General features: G+C 52.2%; 1 protein-coding gene and 1 pseudogene across 1 annotated transcript; one reads left to right on the top strand and one right to left on the bottom strand.

Annotated features, from left to right (window-relative positions):
• Window positions 1–845: 845 nt before the first annotated feature.
• On the top strand, window positions 846–17713 carry LOC123156066 (DNA-directed RNA polymerases II, IV and V subunit 8B-like; annotated as a pseudogene).
• Window positions 17714–19033: 1320 nt separating this feature from the next.
• Window positions 19034–19982, bottom strand: LOC123159162 (uncharacterized). Its single transcript, XM_044576991.1, has one exon. It carries the CDS (start codon window positions 19750–19752, stop codon window positions 19372–19374), a length of 381 nt encoding a protein of 126 aa, XP_044432926.1. The 5' UTR covers window positions 19753–19982; the 3' UTR covers window positions 19034–19371.
• Window positions 19983–22270: the final 2288 nt, after the last annotated feature.

Consider the following 22270-nt stretch of genomic DNA (forward strand, 5'->3'; position numbering starts at 1 on the left):
GAAATGCATACAGTTTTTGAATTTGTGAACAAAATTTGAAAACACGAATTGTTTTAAAATTCTGAACATTTTTGTAAAAGCGCGAACATTTTCCAAAAAATGTGAACATTTTGTTGAAAAAGAAAACATAAACTTGAAAAAAAAAGAAACAGAAATAGAAAAAGAAAAAAAAACCGGTTCAGGAACCTTCTAGAAGGTTTCCAAAACCGGAAAAAAACCAGCTGGAAACCTCTAGAAGGTTCCCAAAACCGGGAGCGCTGGAACGGTTCAACGGGCCGGCCCGTTGCGTCGCTGCTCGGTCGCTCACCTGTGCGAAGCGCCGGCAGTTTGACGCAACAAGCGGCATATAGGATTTTCCCACCGGCGGCTCGCCACCGAGCCGCCCTTCCCCTGCCGGCGACCGCCGCGCAGACCGAGCACCGCCAGAACCCGGAGGCCACAGCTCTCCGCCGAGAGGTTCTCTCCTTTGCCCCCTTCCCCGTTGGACATCCCACTTTGCTTGGTAAACCCTAGTCCACCTCTGATATCCCCTCTTGTTTTCTAAACCCAACTGATTCCATTTATTCTTCAGAAGGAACCATGTGAAGACTAAATATTGTACTAGTCATGAGCTACATACCCTTGAACTTCAGACGCTCGGTTATTTGTTGCTTTTGGGGGAGCTGGGCTGCGTCACATGTGGAAGATTTTTTTTCTTGGAAAACATGAATTAGGAGGCACTTGTTTGGGTTATTTTTTAGAACCAGTCGGTAGGATACAAGGATTGCTGTGCGCTGCTAGCAATTCTTTTTTACTTTAGCACTGTGCAAGATTGAAGTTCTTGCTCTGCCTCTTGGACAGGAAAAATGGCCGGGCATCTCTTTGAGCATATCTTCATTGTGACCAGAATCGATCCTGATGGGAAGAAGTTCGACAGATGTGATTCTCTCTGGCTGTTCCACCTGATGAATTGTGAGTTCTACTAGACCGCGCTTTACTCTGCCCAACCGTGCCGCTCATGTATGTTGATTCTTGGAGTGCTGTTAGCAATAAGTTGATAATAATTTATGTCACCCTGCAAAAATAATAATAATTTATGTCTAGCCATTTTACAGTGCACTATGTAAATATTTAGATCCTGGGGTGTTCAAATCATAGCTACACTTACACATCTTCGTTGATTCAGATATTTACTGAACTGAGTGAATTGTAAAAAACCATCACATTTGAGGCTTCATTTGCGGAAAACCACCAGGTCGCTATTTGAAAAAAAAACACCGCACATTCAATAAACATTTTGCAGTTTGCACTGAACAGGTGATTTAGCCCATTTAATCACTTTTTGACATGTGGGGCCGGACTGTAAGGAGCTGACTTGGCAAAATAATCACACACGGACCCCTAGTAGATTTAAAAAAAAAAAGCAATCAGCCCCCTGGACCATGCCCGGCTCCCGTCGCCGCCGCCGGAAGACGCCCGTCGACCGGGCGGTCGCGGAGACGAGGAGGAGGTGGAGCGAGGAGGAGATGGATAGGAGTGAGCCGGCGAGCGCGGCGTGCGCGTCGCGGTGGCCGACGACGGCGGTGAGCAGGCCGGCGCGTCCCCAGCAGAGCGCCATGGCCTCCTGTTCCGTGAAGACGGTCGGTTGCCCGACCTCGAGCATGGCCCGTCCTCGTGGCAGCCCGAGCTCGCCGGTGGAAGAACGCATCCGCCTGCCCCTCTGGACCGGCATCCCCCCCCCCCCCCCCCCCCCGCGATGAAGCTCCGTGGCCTGGAGTTCCTCGGCCATCCCAGGCACCCACCTGGATCTGTCGGGGTCACCCACCTAGAACGCGAGCACGGAGGCGCCGGCCACCGCCCAGGCCATGCACGGGTTTGTCGAGGAGGCAGTGGTGCTCGCGACCCTGCGCCCAGGTCGTGCACGGGTCAGCCCTCGCGGTCCACTCCTGCAGTCCCAGGGACGCCCGTGGGTAGTGATGAAGCTATGTTCCTAGGGTAGGGTCATGGACCTGTCCAAAGTACCCTACCCAAGGACATCTCTAGAAGAAACCACCTGTCAATCGACTCAGAAGTGTTCCACTCGACAGACTCGAAGACACTCGACCATGAAGCCAACCACTCGACCATGAAGCCATCCACTCGACAGTCAGGAGACCTAAAGTCACTCTGCACGCCAACGGTCGGTCATTAAGTAGCTTTTATGGTCATCATAGCACTTTATGTGTAGCGTTACCAGTAACGCCCAATCTTAATGTATCTTAAACCCTGCATAACTGAGGGCCGGAGGGGTCTGATGGACTCTATATAAGACACCCCCTCCTCAGCGTAAAGGGTTCGCACCCCTGTAACTCATACGCATATAATCCAGTCGACAGTCTCCGGGCTCCGAGACGTAGGGCTGTTACTTCCTCCAAGAAGGGCCTGAACTCGTAAACCCCTTGCGTATACAACTACTCCATAGCTAAGATCTTGCCTCTCCATACCTACCCCCCTACACTACTGTCAGACTTAGAACCACGATAGTTGGCGCCCACCGTGGGGCGGGTGTCTTAGCGACTTATTGGAGAAGTTGCGATTTTTCCCGATCTCCATCATGGTGTCAAGCGGAGTTTTGGTCGAGGGCCGCGAGATCCGTCTCGGCGCTCTCACGTTCATCTCCGATGACTCTGCTTGGCTTCAGGAGGCTCCGCTTGACATCGACGCGCTCCCAGTCTGCGGAGCGACGCACTTTCACGCGTGCGTCCGCGGCGTCCTCCTGCGGCAACCGTCGACCCAGTATCGGTCGGTCCTTGCGTCGTCCTCCCACCCTGTTTCCTGCTGGCGCAAGCGCTCCGGTCGGTCGAGGCTTCAGTGGTGGGTGAGACACGCGGTGGCTCGCCAGTCGGCCACCCCCCAAGTCGCGGCAATCGAGCCCGACGAATCTCTCTACGGCTTGTTCGATCTGTCGATTGGCTCCGCAGAGACTGCATCCGAGTGCGACAGTAGTGATCCAGCGGCGGAGGTTCTGATGGTCGATGGACCACGCGGTCCTCCCGGTTTTCCCGACGCCGACAGAGGCGACGGAGGCGATCCGTCGCATGGCTATGAAGAGTATCTTCCTGAGCCCCTCACTTTGCTGCAGAGGGAAGATCTTCGCCGCCGGAACATGGATGCACTACACACTCCTATCGTTGGAGAAACCCCCGAGGCTCGTGCCCTAGAGGACGCGCGCTTGGCCAACTTGGCTGAGTGCACTCGACTGGAGAACCTCCAGCGAGCACTCGATGAGCGTGCGCGACAACGGGTTCCAGAATCCAACCGACGTCAACTCTTTCCACCACCGACTTAGGTATATCAAACTCCGATTCAGAATTTAGCAGCTGCAGCCCGAATAGCAGAGTCGATTCAGCCTTCCCAGTCAGAGGCTGGCAAAGGCCTATTGCAGATCAGAGATTTACTCCGGGCAGCCGGAGATCGGAATTCAGCTATATCGCAGTCGCGAAATAGGATTCACAGCAGATCCGTAGCTGCAAACACAGTCCAGTCGGCCCATAGCCCCAGATCACCCCCGAGGCATGAGGGGCGTGGAGACCGGCATGATCAGTACAAGAACCGTGAGCAGTATGATCACCGAATCGATCGTGATGATCGACGTCGGGTGCCCACCCCTCCCCCAAGGGGTGGATCGTACGCGCCTCGACAACAGGATGATAGACGCCAGCACAGTGTTGGGCGAAGGATCCCGTCGACCCCAGGGAACCAGGCTTTGATGCGAGATCCATTATCGTTCAAGGTTTGGTCGACAGGAATAGAGCTCACCGAGAGGGTCACAATAGAGATGTACCCACCAGCAGCAGAGTGCACGTCTCAGGACCAGAGTGTTTTAGCAGAGCTGTCAGGGCCGCAGTGATTCCTCCCAACTTCAGGTTGGCGACTGGAGTCAGTAAGTTCATTGGTGAGTCCAAGCCTGATACTTGGCTTGAAGACTACCGAGTGGTTGTTCAGATTGGCGGCGGTAATGATGAGGTGGCCATGAAACATCTGCCTCTTATGTTGGAGGGCTTGGCCAGAGCGTGGTTGAATCAGTTAGCACCTAGCAGCATTTACACTTGGGAAGATCTTGCCCGAGTGTTTGTCAGAACATTTGAAGGAACTTGCAACCGACCAGTAGGACTGACAGAGCTGCAATCTTGTGTGCAGAAGTCGAATGAAACTTTGAGAGATTACATCCAGAGATGGATCACGTTGCATCACACGGTAGAAAATGTATCTGATCACCAGGCAGTGTGTGCCTTCAAGGAAGGCGTTAAGTACAGAGAGCTAAACCTGAAATTTGGTCGAACCGGAGACATGTCTCTGAGTCAAATGATGGAGATAGCCACCAAGTATGCCAATGGTGAAGAAGAGGATCGGCTCCGGAGTGGCAAGCACAAGTCAGTCGCCTACGAAACCAGAGGAGGGAACTCCAGTCGGAAGCAGAAGCAGAAAGCCGAGCCAGCTGCTCCTGGAGAAGCCTTGGCCGTGACTCAAGGAAAGTTTAAAGGGAAGCCCAAAGGGTCTTGGAACCCTAAGAAGGTGAAAGACAAGGAAGGAAATGACGTGATGGATTTGCCGTGTCACATCCACACGAAAAAAGATGAGGAGGGTAAATTCATTTACCCGAAACATACCACTCGACAGTGTCGGCTCTTGATCCAGCAATTCCAGGGGAAACAACCCAAAGATAAGGAAAAGGAGTCGGACAAAGTTGAGGACAAAAAGGATAGTGATGATGGATATCCCCAGGTCAATTCCACCCTGATGATTTTTGCTGACGTTGAAAGCAAAAGTCGACTGAAAGTTATCAACCGAGAAGTGAGTATGGTTGCTCCGGCGACACTCAGTTATCTGAAATGGTCTCAGACTGCCATCACATTCGACCAGTTTGATCACCCGACACACATAGCCACCCCTGGGAGGAAAGCTCTGGTGGTTGACCCAGCCGTCGAAGGCACTCGTTTGACTAAAATTTTGATGGATGGTGGCAGTAGCCTGAACATACTATACGCAGAGACGATGAAAGGGATGGGCATTCCGATGTCCAGACTAAGTACCAGCAACATGAGTTTCTATGGAGTCATTTCTGGAAAGAAGGCCGCGTCACTCGGTCAGATTGCTCTTGATGTGGTTTTCGGTGTTTCCAAAAATTACCGCAAAGAAAAGTTGACATTTGAAGTTGTGGACTTCTAGAGTGCCTATCACGCTATTTTGGGCAGGCCGGCTTATGCACGTTTTCTGGCTCGACCATGTTATGTGTACCTCAAATTGAAGATGCCTGGCCCCAAAGGTGTGATCACCATCACTGGCAATCAGAAGAAGGCGGAAGAGTGCTTTCAGAAAGGCTCAAAGATCGCTGATGCTCAGATGGCAGCGGAAGAGTGGCAGGAATACCAGAAAACTGCAGACCCGAGTGATTTGTTGCGAGCCAAGAAGCCCGCTACGGAATCAGCGTTTCAGTTGTCTGGTGAGACAAAACCGATTCACATTCACCCGACCGACCCCAGTGCTGCTCCGACTCATATCTCTACAACGCTCGACTCCAAATAGGAAGAAGCGCTCATCCAGTTCCTCCGTGAGAACTGGGACATCTTCGCATGGAAACCTTCTGACATGCCGGGTGTTCCTAGGGGGCTGGCTGAGCACCGTCTATGAGTCGACTCAAAGGTGAAACCTGTTAAAGAACATCTTCAACGGTCCGCCGTCCAGAAAAGAAAGGCCATTGGCGAGGAGGTGGCTCGGCTCTTAGCAGCAGAATTTATCCGAGAAATTTATCACTCCGAGTGGCTCGCCAATGTTGTCATGGTCCCTAAGAAGGACAAGTCACTTCACATGTGCATTGACTTTAAACATATCAATCGGGCCTGCCCGAAAGATCATTTTCCTCTCCCCCGCATCGACCAAATAGTCGACTCGACTGCGGGAGGTGAGCGCCTGCCTTTCTTAGACGCCTATTCCGGGTACCATCAGATCCGTCTGTATGGACCCGATGAGATCAAAACAGCTTTCATCACCCCATTCGGGTGCTTCTGTTATGTCACCATGCCATCCGGTCTCAAGAATGCCGGAGCCACGTTCATGAGGATGATTCAGAAGTGTTTGCTCACTCAAATCAGTCGGAATGTGGAAGCATACATGGATGATATTGTGGTCAAGTCACGGAAAGGTTCCGACCTGCTGACTGATCTTGCAGAGACATTTGCCAACCTCAGGAGGTATGATATCAAGCTTAATCCATCAAAGTGCACATTCGGAGTTCCTGGCGGAAAGTTACTCGGTTTTCTCGTTTCCAAACGAGGAATCGACGCCAATCCAGAAAAAGTCGGTACTATACTCTGAATGAAACGTCCTGTGCATGTGCACGATGTCCAGAAGCTTACTGGTTGCTTGGCCGCTTTAAGTCGATTCATCTCTCGTCTCGGTGAAAAGGCATTGCCTCTTTACCGACTGATGAAGAAGTCAGACAAGTTCGAGTGGACTCCTGAAGCCGATGCAGCGTTTGCAGAGCTAAAAACTCTGCTTTCCACCCAGTCGGTGCTTGCTGCCCCGATCAGCAAAGAGCCTTTGCTGCTTTACATTGCAGCCACAGGACAAGTCGTCAGTACAGTACTTACGGTCGAGCGGGAAGAAGGAAAAGCCTTTAAAGTTCAGCGCCCAGTGTATTATATTTCTGAAGTTTTGACCCCATCAAAGCAAAGATACCCTCATTATCAGAAGCTTGTATATGGGATTTATATGACCACGAAGAAGGTTGCTCATTACTTCTCTGACCATTCCATTACAGTCGTCAGCGACGCTCCATTGTCAGAGATTTTGCACAACAGAGATGCAATCGGTCGAGTGGCAAAATGGGCGATTGAACTCCTTCCCCTAGATATCAGGTTTGAGGCAAAGAAAGCCATCAAGTCCCAAGCAATAGCAGATTTCATCGCCGAGTGGACCGAACAACAACTGCCAACTCAAGTTCACTCGGAGCACTGGACCATGTTCTTTGATGGTTCTAAGATGCTGAATGGATCCGGTGCTGGGGTAGTGTTGGTTTCCCACCAAGGAGATAAGCTCAGATATGTGCTCCAGATTCACTTTGATTCCTCCAATAACGAAGCAGAATACGAAGCACTTTTGTATGGGTTGCGTATGGCCATTTCACTCGGTGTCCGTCGCCTCATGGTCTATGGTGACTCTGATTTGGTGGTTAACCAAGTGATGAAGGAGTGGGACGTCAGAAGCCCAACCATGACTGGTTACTGCAATGCAGTGAGAGAGCTAGAGAAGAAATTCGAGGGGTTAGAGCTTCATCATATACCCCGACTGAAAAATCAAGCAGCTGATGATTTGGCAAAAATAGGTTCCAAGAGAGAAGCCATTCCCAGTAATGTGTTTTTGGAACACATTCACACACCATCAGTTCAAGAGGATCCTTTCACCGAAGAAGCCCCGCAGCCAAAAAGTGCCACGGATCCGACTGAAGTTGAGGTCCCAGCTGTGGTCGACCTGATCATGGAAGTTTTGGTCATCACTCCCGACTGGACAGTGTCGTACATCGCGTATATCCCAAGGAAAGAGCTCCCAGAGAATGAAGAAGAGGCTCGACAGATCATCCGTCGGTCCAAGGCCTTTACTGTGATAAAGGGACAGTTGTACAGGGAAAGCGCGACTGGAGCCAGTCAGAAATGTATAACGCCAGAAGAAGGTCGGATAATTCTTGACAATATCCACTCGGGGACCTGTGGCCATCATGCGTCCTCTTGGACTATTGTGGCTAAAGCATACCGAGCGGGGTTTTACTGGCCCAGAGCAAATGAAATGGCAAAAGAGATAGTCGACAAGTGTGAAGGATGTCAGTTCTATTCCAATATGTCACACAAGCCCGCCTCAGCCTTGAAGACCATTCCAATCGTCTGGCCCTTTGCTGTTTGGGGATTAGATATGGTTGGACCACTGAGAACTGGTAGGAGCGGCTTCACCCATGTACTGGTGGCAGTCGACAAGTTCACTAAGTGGATCGAAGCCAAACCTATCAAGAATCTTGATGCCGGCACTGCTATCAGCTTCATCAGAGAGTTGATATTCAGATATGGAGTTCCGCATAGCATCATCACTAATAATGGGTCAAACTTCGATTCCGACCAATTCAAAGCCTTTTGCGCTTCTCAAGGCACGCGAGTCGACTACGCTTCCGTCGCTCACCCCCAGTCGAATGGACAGGCAGAAAGAGCAAACGGCCTAATTCTCAAAGGACTGAAACCCCCGGTTGATGCGTGATCTCAAACACGCAGCAGGCGCGTGGGTCGACGAACTTCCATCAGTTCTTTGGGGATTGATGACTACTCCTAATCGGTCGACTGGGTGAACTCCATTCTTTCTGGTCTATGGAGCTGAAGTAGTTCTGCCGAGTGACCTGCTTCACAATGCACCCTGAGTCGAGCTCTACTCTGAAGATGAAGCAGAACAAGCCCGGCAGGACGCAGTCGACCTTCTAGAAGAAGAAAGAGAGATGGCCATGATCCGATCGACCATCTATCAGCAGGACTTACGTCGATTCCATGCCAGAAACGTGAAGAGTCGAGCCTTCCAAGAAGGAGACTTGGTCCTTCGAGTGGATCAACAGAAGCCACACAAACTCGCCCCTACTTGGGAAGGCCCCTTCATGGTCACCAAAGTTCTCCACAATGGAGCATACCATCTTTACAATGTCGGTCGCTAGATTGATGAGCCACGAGCTTGGAATGCGGAGCTGCTCCGCCCCTTTTACACTTAAGTACTCACTCGGGTGAGATGTAATAAAAAGTATCATGTAGTTTGTTTATCAAAGACAAAAGTGTTATAATTTTCCCATTGATTGTTGTTGCTTTCGTTTATGTGAGAAATCCCCCAGTGGGTGGCTTAGCTGCGAATCCGTTTCGCCTAAGTTTGTAAAAAAATTCCCTACCAAGTGACGAGCAAGCCTCTCACTCGGGGGCTTAGCTGCGAATCCGTTTCGCCTAAGTATTTGAAAATCCTACCAAGTGACAAGAAAGCCTCTCACTCGGAGGCTTAGTTGCGAATTCGTTTCGCCTAAGTATTTGAAAATCCTACCGAGTGGTGAGTCTGCCTCTCACGCGGGGGCTTAGCTGCGAATCCGTTTCGCCTAAGTATTTGAAAATCCTACCAAGTGACGAGCAAGCCTCTCACTCGGAGGCTTAGCTGCGAATCCGTTTCACCTAAGTATTTGAAAATCCTACCGAGTGGTGAGTCTGCCTCTCACGCGGGGGCTTAGCTGCAGTCCAGTACTCGCCTAAGTATTTAAAAATCCTATCGAGTGGAGAGCAAACCTCCCACTCGGGGGCTTAGCTGCAGTCTAGTACTCGCCTAAGTGATAAAAATCCTACCGAGTGGAGAGCAAACCTCCCACTCGGGGGCTTAGCTGCAGTCTAGTACTCGCCTAAGTGATAAAAATCCTACCGAGTGGAGAGCAAACCTCCCACTCGGGGGCTTAGTTGCAGTCTAGTACTCGCCTAAGTGATAAAAATCCTACTGAGTGGAGAGCAAACCTCCCACTCGGGGGCTTAGCTGCAGTCCAGTACTCGCCTAAGTATTTGAAATCCTACCGAGTGGAGAGCAAACCTCCCACTCGGGGGCTTAGCTGCAGTCCAGTACTCGCCTAAGTATTTAAAAATCCTATCGAGTGGGGAGCAAACCTCCCACTCGGGGGCTTAGCTGCAGTCCAGTACTCGTCTAAGTATTTAAAAATCCTATCGAGTGGAGAGAAAACCTCCCACTCGGGGGCTTAGCTGCAGTCTAGTACTCGCCTAAGTGATAAAAATCCTACCGAGTGGAGAGCAAACCTCCCACTCGGGGGCTTAGCTGCAGTCCAGTACTCGCCTAAGTATTTAAAAATCCTATCGGGTGGAGAGCAAACCTCCCACTCGGGGGCTTAGCTGCAGTCCAGTACTCGCCTAAGTATTTGAAAATCCTACCGAGTGGAGAGCAAACCTCCCACTCGGGGGGCTTAGCTGCAGTCCAGTACTCGCCTAAGTATTTGAAATCCTACCGAGTGGAGAGCAAACCTCTCACTCGGGGGGCTTAGCTGCAGTCCAGTACTCGCCTAAGTATTTAAAAATCCTATCGAGTGGAGAGCAAACCTCCCACTCGGGGGCTTAGCTGCAGTCCAGTACTCGCCTAAGTATTTGAAAATCGTACCGAGTGGACAGCAAACCTCCCACTCGGGGGCTTAGCTGCAGTCCAGTACTCGCCTAAGTATCTGAAATCCTACCGAGTGGAGAGCAAACCTCCCACTCGGGGGCTTAGCTGCAGTCCAATACTCGCCTAAGTATCTGAAAATCCTACCGAGTGGAGAGCAAACCTCCCACTCAGAAGCTTAGCTGCAGTCCAAAGTGCTCGCCTAAGTATGAAATCCATCCCGATCTGCAAGGACGACGAGGTGCAGGTCGACTGCTACCTTCTCCTTCAGAGCTACGCCACAAATACAATGTGCGCTCTGCAAGGACGATGAGGTGCAGGTCGACTGCTACCTTTTCCTTCGGAGCTACGCCACAAATACAATGTGCGCTCTGCAAGGACGACGAGGTGCAAGTTGACTGCTACCTTCTCCTTCAGAGCTACGCCATAAATACAATGTGCACTCTGCAAGGACGACGAGGTGCAAGTCGACTGCTACCTTCTCCTTCGGAGCTACGCCACAAATACAATGTGCGCTCTGCAAAGACGACGAGGCGCAGGTCGACTGCTACCTTCTCTTTCGGAGCTCCGCCACAAATACAACGTGCGCTCCATCCCAATCCGCAAGGACGCAGGTCGACTGCAATCTGTGCTCCATCCTTGCTTGCGAGAGCGGTGAAGAACAGATCGACTGGATTCTCCACCTTAGGGCTGCGTCTCAAGCATTAAAGTATATTCCGAGTGAAGAACAAAGTTCGCTCGAAGGCAAATACAAGCATATTAAACGATAAGCCAAGTTCAGATAACATCCTACGGATTCGGAAGTGCTCAGGCATCAAGCCTGTAAAAGTTTATCGGTTACAAAACCACTCGGCATTCCGAGGCAAATTTAAGGTGAAGCATAGAAGTTTTTCTTACTCCTCGGGTGGAGGACTGGAAGGCGCGACAAACTGGTCCAGGTCGATTCCATCAGCAATTCGAGTGGCAGTAGCAATGAAGGTCTCCATGAAAGATTGAAAGTCATGCTTCTTGGTGTTGGCCACTTTGAGGGACGCCAGCTTGTCCTCTCGCGCATCCTTGCAGTGAACACGGACCAGGGACAGAGCAACATCAGCACCACACCTGGCAGAAGACTTCTTCCATTCTTGCACTCGACCTGGAACTTCATTCAGTCGAGTCATTAGAGACTCGAGGTCATTTTGAAGCGTCTCTCCCGGCTAGAGTGTCGAATCGATTCGCGACGCCGCAACCTTCAGTCGAGCAAGATAGTCAACCACACCAGCAACACGAGACTCCAGTCGGAGCACGTTCATGGCAGTTTCATCCTTCACAGGAGAATTAATGGGATCCAAGCCTGTCTCCACTCGGCTGGTCTCCTCCTCGAAGTTTTGGCAGAACTCTGCAAACACAATTCAAAGATAAACCAGCAGTTCTACGATGAGTCGACGATAACAAGTCAGTCGGACGGCTGACCTCCTTGTTGGCCGCGTCGAGAGCAGCTTTCAGATTGGCGTTCTCCTCTTCAAGTTTACCGACTGAAGCCAGCTTTTCTTCCGCAAGCTTCGTTTTGTCCAAAGCCGCCTTCTGCGCCTCGGCAAGGTCATGGTCCTTCTTCTTCAGAGCCTCCTTCATTTTATCTGCAAAGTGACAATGAGATCAGAATCAGGAATGGGCCGAAAGATAAAGACAGTTGTCAAGTTCTCACCAATCACACCTTTTGCTTCGTCCTTCGCCTTCCGAAAGTTCTCCTGAACAAGCTTCAAGTCAAGGTCGAGCTGGATATGTTTGTTTTCCAACTCAGTATAACGAGCCACAAGCTCGCAAGATTTCTGCAAAGTGTCAGTCGACAGACATCAAAGAGAGGTTGCTTCTGAGTGACTAAGAGAAAAACCGTAACGTTTCTAAGACTACAGTCGAATCAAAATATTCAACAGTAGTCTCGGGGACTACACCCAGTGGGTGCACTCAGCGTGCCCCCACTGGTTTTACCGACTTGGTCCGATCAGTCGGCCGAAAAGAGACAAAGAGGTTATGATCCTAAAACTATAGCTCTATAGCTAACTACCAGCAGTCAGCCTTGGTCTCATCATGAAAAAAAACAGGTTCTTCAGACTACAGTCGACTGCCAGCAGTCCATCATAGTCTCGCGGACTACACCCAGTGGGTGCACTCAGCGTGCCCCCACCGGTTCCAAGATTCCATTCGACATGGTCCGACCAGACCGAGTGAAGAAGTTAGAGTGAAGAAATTTAAAATACGAAGACTACAGTCGACTGCCAGCAGTCCACCATAGTCTCAGGGACTACACCCAGTGGGTGCACTCAGCGTGCCCCCACCAATCCAAAAATTCAATCGACACACCCACTGGGTGTACAGATACAAAGATCTTCGTAAAGAAAGTCTTTAGATAGCATATCCTAACAGAACAAGCGGTGACCAACTAACCTGGACATTGCTCTGAAGGGCTGAGCTAGCATCATAAGCCGCTTGGCTGGCTTCCCGGATCGCCTTCACCTGCTCCATCATGATCCCCGCTTGGCGTATAGCCTCCTTAGCAGCACCCGCTTGGTCCTCTGGGACGTGGTGTGTGGCAAAAAGGGACGACGGGTCAGCAATCGACGACGAAGGCCGGGCACTCGTCAGCGGCACAGCAAAGGACACGGAATGCCGAGTGACATCGCCACCTTCTTGAACCAATGCCGCAGGCGCTGATGCGATCTGAGTGGTCTTGCCAGCCGGCGCCTTTTTATTCCTCCTCGCCCTCAGTGGCACCTCGTCGTCATCATCAGGGAGATCAATGACATGAGGAGGAACTACAGGAAAAATCCAAAGTTAAAAACGAAAATCCAATCGACCAAAAGTGAAACTACAGAGAGCATACCAAGGTTGGAGGTAGCAGCGTCTTCCATTTCCTGGTCTTCGTTCTTGGCGGAGGTCTCAGAGGTAGCAGCACTGCAGATTTCAGAAACCAGTCGGTTAATCAATGAGTCGACCAAGAGTTCGTCCGCGCTAAACAAGAAGACACAAGTTCTGCTGTTACCAGGAAATGGTGGGAATGGCCATTCTCATCTTGGGCAAGGCCTTCGGCGGCTTTGATGGCGCCGCTCGTGGGTGCTTCGGCGCTTTTTCAGTCGGCACCGGAGAAGCCGCCCGAGGGCGCTTTGACGATTGCACAACAGACGCAATCGCTTTGCCGCGCTCACTCGCGGGGTCATGGATGAGCTTGGATCGCCTCTCCGTGCGAGGAGGATCGACTTCCTCTTCCTCCTCCTCTTCGCTGGAGCCATCATCATCCTCTTCCCCCTCACCATCAGATTGCCACTCCTCCTCACTTTCACCTCCACTCGCCTCTCCCTCCTCGGCCTGTTCTTGCGCCCCATTGGGCATCGAGTACATCTCAGTCGTGGCCTAGAAGACAACAAACAAGACAAAAGTCAGTCGACTGATTTTGAGCAAACAGAATGAAGAAAGCAGGATCACAGTCGGAGATGCAGAATTGGACCTTGTCTACTTCGTATGATTGGTCGAGTGGAGGAATCCTCCTGGCTCCTCGGGGGTTGTCTTTGTTCCCTGTGATGCTCCCCAGCCACCTCTCCAGCGTGGCATCGTCAATCTCCTCCGGATGGATCCGAGTGGTGTCCTCAGTACCAGAATACAACCACATCAGATGGTCTCGGGCTTGAAGCGGCTGGATGCGTCGTCGGAGGAAGACCTCCAAGAGGTCCATGTCGGTCACCCCGTCGCGGATAAGCTGGACGACACGCTCGACCAGCACCTTAACCTGCGCCTTCTCTTCCGGGATCACCTTCAAAGAGGAAGGCTTCCTCACTCGTTCCATGGAAAAAGGAGGGAGTCCGGTCGATTGCCCTGGCGTCGGCTAGTCTTTGCAGTAGAACCAGGTCGACTGCCATCCACGGACCGAGTCGGCAAGGATCATGGCCGGGAAAGAACTTTTTCCTCTCATTTGAACCCCAAGACCCTCACACATCTGAATCACTCGGGTTCTCTCGTCACTCGGATTGGCCTTTTTCACCGTCTGGGAGCGATAGGTGAAGATGTGCTTGAAAAGACGCCAATGAGGCCGGCAACCCAAGAAATTCTCGCACAAAGACACATAAGCAGCGAGGTACACGATGGTGTTGGGTGTGAAGTGGTGGAGTTGCACCCCAAAGAAATTTAGAAATCCCCGAAAGAAAGAGTGAGGCGGCAAAGAAAACCCACGGTCGACATGGGTGACCAAGAGAACGCACTCACCCTCCTGAGGCTGCGGCTCGGACTCCTTCCCCGGGAGCCGCGCCGATCCATGGGGGATCAGTCCTCCATCGGCCAGGTCGTCAAGATCTGCTTGACGAATCGTCGAACGGATCCAGTCGCCCTGGATCCAGCCCTGCGGCAGGCCGGCCCTCGATGAAGATCCGCCTCGACCGGTTGCCCTTCCCTTCGCCTTCGCTGTCGCTTTCTTCGCCCGCTCCAGGGCCGCCGTCTTCTCTTTCACCATCGTCGCCGGCGAGACGCGCACGGGGCAGCGGCGCTGAGGCGGAAGCGAACGCGGCGGAAAGTCTGGAGAAGGGAGGAGGAAATGAGAACGCACTGTTCAAAAAAACCCCGTCCGGCGCCTTATATGAGGTTACATCCAAGTGACTGACTTGTAGGCCCGGGCGATCCTGTCAAATCCCGCAACAGCCGCGCGCGCGATACGTGGCGAAAAAGGTGGCGCGGAGATCGAGGCATCCCTGCCTTATCCCATCCGATTACCGCGGCCTCCTCCACCCCGCGCGCTTCCCGAAATACGAATCCCGCTAAATTCGCGGGTTGCAGAACAACTCGTCAGATGAAAGATCTCCTCCGCTTTGTCGCTCGGAGCTCTCCAAGTAAAAACTTCACTCGACGGATACAAAGAATGGATCAAGGCGACTAAAAAAGAAGTTGGTGCCGTCACCTAAAGTTCATTGATCCAGAACAAGACATACTCATAGCACAAAAAATGGGTCGGAAGAATTCTCAACTCCTTCCCCACTCAAACCTCGATCCATTCGGGGGCTAATGATGAAACTATGTACCTAGGGTAGGGTCATGGACCTGTCCAAACTACCCTACCCAAGGACATCTATAGAAGAAACCACCTGCCAATCGACTCAGAAGTGTTCCACTCGACAGACTCGAAGACACTCGACCATGAAGCCAACCACTCGACCATGAAGCCATCCACTCGACAGTCAGGAGACCTAAAGTCACTCTGCACGCCAACGGTCGGTCATTAAGTAGCTTTTATGGTCATCATAGCACTTTATGTGTAGCGTTACCAGTAACGCCCAATCTTAATGTATCTTAAACCCTGCATAACTAAGGGCCGTACGGGTCTGGCGGACTCTATATAAGCCACCCCCCTCCTCAGCGTAAAGGGTTCGCACCCCTGTAACTCATACGCATATAATCCAGTCGACCGCCTCCAGGCTCCGAGACGTAGGGTTGTTACTTCCTCCAAGAAGGGCCTGAACTCGTAAACCCCTTGCGTATACAACTACTCCATAGCTAAGATCTTGCCTCTCCATACCTACCCCCCTACACTACTGTCAGACTTAGAACCACGACAGGTAGTGCAGCCCCGCCAGTTCCGACGACGACTCCAGCGGCTGCTGCGCCACGGCTGCCGCCAATCCTGCGGTTTCCGTCGTCGTAAGCCATGGCCACCGCCCCCGGAGGGGAAGGGGGCGGTGTGTCGCCGTCGGCCGGTGATGTCGCATCCTCATCGGGCGGCCCCCTGTCGCTGCGTGCGAGGAAGGAGATGCCCTCCGTGGGGGAGGGGGAGGGGCTTGATTGCTTTTCTTTTTTAAGATCCAGGGAGGTATATGTCAATTTGTTGCCAAATTAGCTCCTTACATTCCGGCCCCACTAGTCAGAAAGTGGTTAAACGGGCTAAATCACCTGATCAGTGCTTTTTGCAAATGGTTTACTGAATGCGCGGTGATTTTTGCAAATGATTAGCGACCAGGTGGTTTTCCGCAGATGAAGCCCCAAATGTGGTGATTTTTTGCAATTCACTCTACTGAACTACATTTTCCTTTCCATATTTGTGTGCAGTTAATCGCAGCGAGGCTAGATGCGAGCAGGTCGATATGTAGATGGAATTAGATGTCGCTACCGATGTTTACCCGATTCATACTGGTGAAAAAATTCACCATGGGTTTGGCTCCTACGCTGAATCTGGATGGAACTCCAGACATTCGCTACTACACATAGGTAACGTGATCTAATTCTTCTTCCAAGTTGATCATGGAATTATTTGGCAACTGAATGGTGTGAATGTGGCTCATTATGTGTTACAGTTGATTAATTGTTGTTATTTTTAGATGGGCGTGCCTTCATGGAGGGCACATGTTTAGGGCCTGATGATACTTCGTGCAGGAAGCTCAAATTATATTCATTTCTTTCCTTCTTTCAGGCTGGTAGGAAAACCCTTGCTGACAAGTATTACTGTCATGCATGGAAAGCTTTACAACAATTCAAAGGACAGTTCCAGTGGTCAAGCTACTAAAGTGTATGATGTCTGAACTTTAGATTAGTGTTTTCTTTTAATGCAGCATTCCTTATCTTCATATAGTTTATGAAGATTTTGTTCTATAACATGTTTCTTGTTAAGCGTCACCTTGGGGGGGGGGGGGGGGGGGGGGGGGGGGGGGCTCATCTGAATTTTACACCTGTATGAGTTTGAGGGTACATAGTGATCTCTTCTTTTTCCCTTCAGCTTGACAATCCTTAATCCCAGTACCTAATGCATGTCTACATAATCTTTTGTGGCCGGGGTGGTGGTGGGGAGCAGAGGTGCCGTGGGAAGGCGTTGAAATTGCTTAATGTGAGTGTTACTGAGTAACATGATGTACATACATGGTCCAAGACAACGGGCGGGTTTTGAGATTTCTTAATTTGGGTGTTATGAATAACCTGCTGTATATACATGGTCCAAGTCTCTCAAGATAAAAGGCTCCACTGTCATTGACAAATGTGGGTTAGTGGCGGAGGGGGCATGGGCCGCTTTCACTGGAACTGAATGCTATTCCAAATGAAATAATGCCATGGGCTGTTCCCATGTGAGGATCTTGGTGTGACTCGTACAAAGAACAAGGTTCCACTTCCACATCTGCTGAATGGCTACCCCTCAAAACAAAACAAAAAACTGGTGAATGGCTGATTGAAGGTTTTGGTTGTACATATTTGATATTCCTTTTATAGTTTGTACTTGCTAGAAAACCGCTTAAATATTTGCAAGATGCTACAAATGTATTGATAGCGTGTTGATGGTGTCTTCTCGTTTTTGAGTCACAAGTGCTGGGATAGTTATTTACATTTTCTCACAATGCCTATGTGTATGTCTGACTGCAGCTGATCTGAACAACTCACCTGTCTAACTGCTCTAACGATTCTACTCTGCCCGCTCTCCCTTTCCTGGGAGATTTATGTGTCTTTTGGTGGCCTCCCGGTGTTCCTCAAAGGCGATCCTTGGAGTGCCGCCAACCTCGAGCTGGATCGAAGGCCGTTCCTCCTCATACGGAAGGTGTAAATGACCAGTGCTTCTTTTCATTTTGGCGGGCAAAATTTTACCTTTTGTAACTCTAGTCTCTAGATTGGCCCAACTGCTCCTCTGTGACAGAAGCCACTTATTCCTGTTCCCCTGGAGAGCACATTATTTTGTATATCACCGATGTTTTGCGTACACTACCATGCGGCATGAATGTTATCTTGGGTGATTATCAGGGTACTCTGGTGGTACTGCCATATCTTGCTTGCCTGAACGTCCCACACCCAGTATATCCTCATCCAGATCTCCAGCAGGCGATCGGTGAGTTTACATGGAGGATAGCTGTCGCCAGTGCGGGTAGATGCTTGGATTGGTTACAAAGTTCACATGCAGTTTCCTCCCCGGCCTTGGCAAGGACGGGGGCGCACGAACAGGGAAGCCTTTACTCCTACCATATACGTCGACCAAGATAAGCAACCAACCTCTGCAGCTTTGGATTTAACTCCCCCTGCCACCCACAGAAAGGCTCAAGAACAATTTGCCCAAACGCCGGCCCCGATGGATCGGAGAGGAGCTGGCCTGCCTCTGCCTGCATGGACCACCACTGACTGTTCACCAGTTTGCGAGAGCTGGAAGCGGCCTCTGGGCCAAGAATAATCCGTGAAGCTCCACGGATCCTACTCATTGCGCCATGGAGCGGAGCGAGCAGAGCAAGCCGAGCAATCACTCACTCACACACGCACAGAGCGTACTGCCGCTGCCTGCTTTCTTCCCTGGGGCCGTATCTCCCGAAGATGCACATCCGGTGGCCCTCCCTCTTTATCTTGTACGAGTACTACGAAATTTTACACTACGGTGCGTTTTTGAGTCGGCATGGGGCTTGCCTTCAATTCAAGCATCGAATGCCTGTGCTAATTAAGAGCGTTGGACGGGCAGAGCAGTACAGGAGCATTGATAATGACACTACACACTGCTCACATTCGAAGAGAGCTTGGAACAGTACCGTCTCTGAGTGACTAGTACGAGTAATCATGGGAGTAAGATGTGGTCACAAAACTATTTTTCGGCCAGGATTGGACCAAAGCCGTTTGTGATTCTGCAGGGCCTACCCACACGCGTATGTAAAAGGCCTGCGGCTTTCTACGTGCACGTACAGAGAGAGATGCGCACGAAATCTTTCAGGCTCCACAAGCACGATCATGTCATGTGATGGCTGAGGGCTCCAAGCCAACTCGGATGCGATGAACGGAAGAATCTTCCCGGTTCGAGGGTCGGAACAAAGACCCCCTGCGGATGGTGGCCAAGCGGGAGCTACCCGAGCAAGAGAACAATTCTTGTTTCTGATGGTAGAACAAAAGGACATCAGCTAGGCGGAATATACACCAAGTACTCGCGGACAAGAGCGCAAACAGGCAGGAAGCGGACAAGATCATCGACATCAAACCAAAAATCAAGTGCTTGCTAACTATGGCTAACAAACTGATAGATATCTGTCCCATGATGGACAGAGGATGCTGATGGGCACCGGGCAGAAGGACCAGCTCGGGAGCGGGAAATTCTGACTGGCGCTCCGGTTCAGCAGCAGCTCACCACCGGCGCCGGAGTGTCTGCTCTGCTCCTCCTTGCTTCTTGCATTTGCAGCTCTGCCCCGGTCTTCGCTTGGCCGCTACTTAATTACGGAGGAAGAGCTTCTCGCGCGATCACCTGTTGTGCAGCGGGTTCGGGCCCGTCGGGATGCGCCGCTTGTCGTCCTCGTCGCACGCCGCGTCGTCGCGGCCTCCGGCGGTCGGCTTCCGCTTCCACGCCGCGCTGGTCTTGCTCTTGCTATTGCACCGGGCGGCCGCAGCGGTGGCGGTGGCGTCGAACGCGACCGCGCGGGCGCCGGCTCTTGGACTGGGCTTGGGCACAGCGTGGTGCACGGGCATCGAGGGCCACCTCTGCGCAGCGCGGCCGCGCGCGCGCGTGGAGAAGGCCGGCATCCTGGCCGCCCAGGCGCCCGCGCCGTGGGCGACAGCGAGCTGCAGCAGGACGGCAATGGCGAGGCATAGGGCGGCGGCGCGCGCCCAGCGCCGCCTCCTCATGGGCGCTGAGTTCAGCGGGTGGCACGCACGTAGGAGCAGTACGTACGTGCGCTCTCTCTGAGTCTGGTTGTTGGGGAGCTCTGTTGTTGGAGGCAGAGAAGGAGGGAGGGAGGCACACGCAGCTGACCAGCAATGGGACTATTCAAAGGGTCTGAGGAGCCGGGCTTGCTCCGAGTTTTAACAGCGCCGCGCGTGGTGACCACTGGCACCCACAAGGGCGCCACAACCACAAGCAATAACTCGAGGCAGACGGGGTAAATCTAATGAGTTCCCGAATAGCGCTTGCCAAAACAGAGCGCGGCAATGGTCCTACAATACGATTTATTTTCTCACAGCTTCTAAACACGGAGGGAGGGAGAGGGCGCGCGCGCAACTGCACGTACAGGTACAGCCCCATTCCAACCACATTGATGAGCCTTCACTCCCTCCCCCGATGGCGCGACAGCGACGTGCCGCCGGGGCCGTGGTGGCCACGGAGCTAGCTAAAGCGACGCGCGGCTAGAGGGCTAGAGCTACGTACGTTAACCGGGGGGTGCAGCGCAGCGGCGGCATGCCCGTACTCCCGTCCCGTGCATGTGCGCCGGCCACCGGTGCCGGTGCGGCCGGCATGGCATGGCATGGAATGGCATGTCGCCGCGCCGCGTGCGCTCGGTTTGACCGGCCTCCTGCCGTTCGCGTGCTCACCGGTGAGATCGATCCGTCGTCCGGCCGGCCGTCAGTCCGCCGTTGCATCATCATCATGGCAAGCTAGCTAGCTCGGCTACTCCTCCCTTCCCTTGTCTCGCGGACGCGCCCACTCTCCGATCGACCCGTCTCGTCAGTGCCGTTTGCTCGTAATTCCTCTCTCTAGGGTGCAGATAGGAGTGTGCTGCTCGCTCGCCCGGTCGCTCGCAGTCGCCGGTGGCCGGTGGCCGATGGTTGTCCACAAGGGAGGCGGACTATGCAGCCGTCCTAGGGTGGGTGGCACTGATTCGTGCAAAAGCCTTCGGCCCTTCTGCATCCCTCCCTCGCTCTCTTTCTCCGGTACATGGATCGATGATGGCCTTGCCAGAACGCGGTACGTACAAAAGCCTTCTCTTTCGGAACAAGACCTGTACCGTACGCGTTGGTGTTGGTGACCCCCATCGAACGGTCCACTCCTATAGTCCTACAGTATGTACTCGTATGCGGCAGGAGTAGTAGTAGGAGTAGGAGCAGGACGGTCACTGCTTCTGTCGAGTTTGCTTCCTCTGATCGCGCCGGGTACAAGCCGTACAGGTACAGGCGCAGTTACGCTTCTTTGCTTTAAATAAGTATTACTGGTACATCAGTACAGTGGTACTACATGTGTTTTTTTTTCTTGAGCAAAAGAGAGGGCTTTCCCCCTCCAGTTTCATTCAATGAAACCATATTCCGGTCTTACAATATCCAAGCATCCAACCAAAACTAAAGCGCAAAATATAGCACCAGTGCTCTACCAAGTTCTATTACAAGCATCTACAACCGGGTGCCTCAAACGCCCCTTCAACTCTCAGACGAACGACACTCTCAGTCTGTCATTGACAGGTCAGAAAAACCTGACCCAGACGGACGCCTCAAATCGGCATCAAATGTTCGGGCTGACCGGCACCCCTCATATCCAGTCTAAATATGGGGTGGCCCTAGCGCGTCCATCACGTCGGATCCGGCCCACGCTGGCCCACCCGACCCCACATATATATCCATCTCCATTCGCTCCCCGAGCCAAAACCTAGCCACTCCACTCCGCCCTCGAGCTTCCGTCTGGCGATCTCCAGCCTTCCAGGAATGGCAGGCAGCGAATCTGACTCCGACCACTCCAAATCCGTCAACTAGGGTGTCATCCCATGCGGATTGGAGGAGTCAATGGCCGTCCGCATTGCCCTCCGCCGCTCCCGGGAGGACTGTGCGCGGCCTACGTCGGGATTTGTCCGGCGAATTCATTGCGTCAGCGCAACTGGCGCTTGGACCCGCTGGGGCTGGATCATCGTCGCCCTTAGCTTCCCCATCTCGGGGGGGGGGGGGGGGTGAGAGCTACCAGGACCAGTGTGCTCGCTGTGGGAAGGAGAGGATGAGGGTGCCCGAGGCTCGCCTTCCTGCCGGCATGGCGGCGGTAGATGCAGCAGAGCGCGCTGCCGCGGAGTAGGAAGTCATCCACGCCCGCATCATCAAGAAGTGGCAGCGGAGGAACACATGCGCCCTCGCTCGAGTGCAGAATCGGGTGGTCCGTGCCATGGCTGGACTACCCCCAAAGAGGAGAAGTCGGACAACTCCGACGATGAGCAGATCCGGCTTGATCCATATGACATTTTTGATTGGTACTTCCGCAAGAAGGACGACAAGGGCGCTGGGAAGGCAAGGGCAATTGTGGATGATCTTTTCCATAGCTAGTATGTAGGTAGAACATGCCGAATTTTGGTAGTCCAATGGCAATGTCCTGATGTAGTAGCCGCATGATGTGTGTTGCATCGTTTACATAAACGTTGCTTACCTTTGTATGGATTTGGGTTGTGCTAATTGA

This window comes from Triticum aestivum, chromosome 7B (assembly GCF_018294505.1).
Source record: "Triticum aestivum cultivar Chinese Spring chromosome 7B, IWGSC CS RefSeq v2.1, whole genome shotgun sequence".
Taxonomy (NCBI): Eukaryota; Viridiplantae; Streptophyta; class Magnoliopsida; order Poales; family Poaceae; genus Triticum; species Triticum aestivum.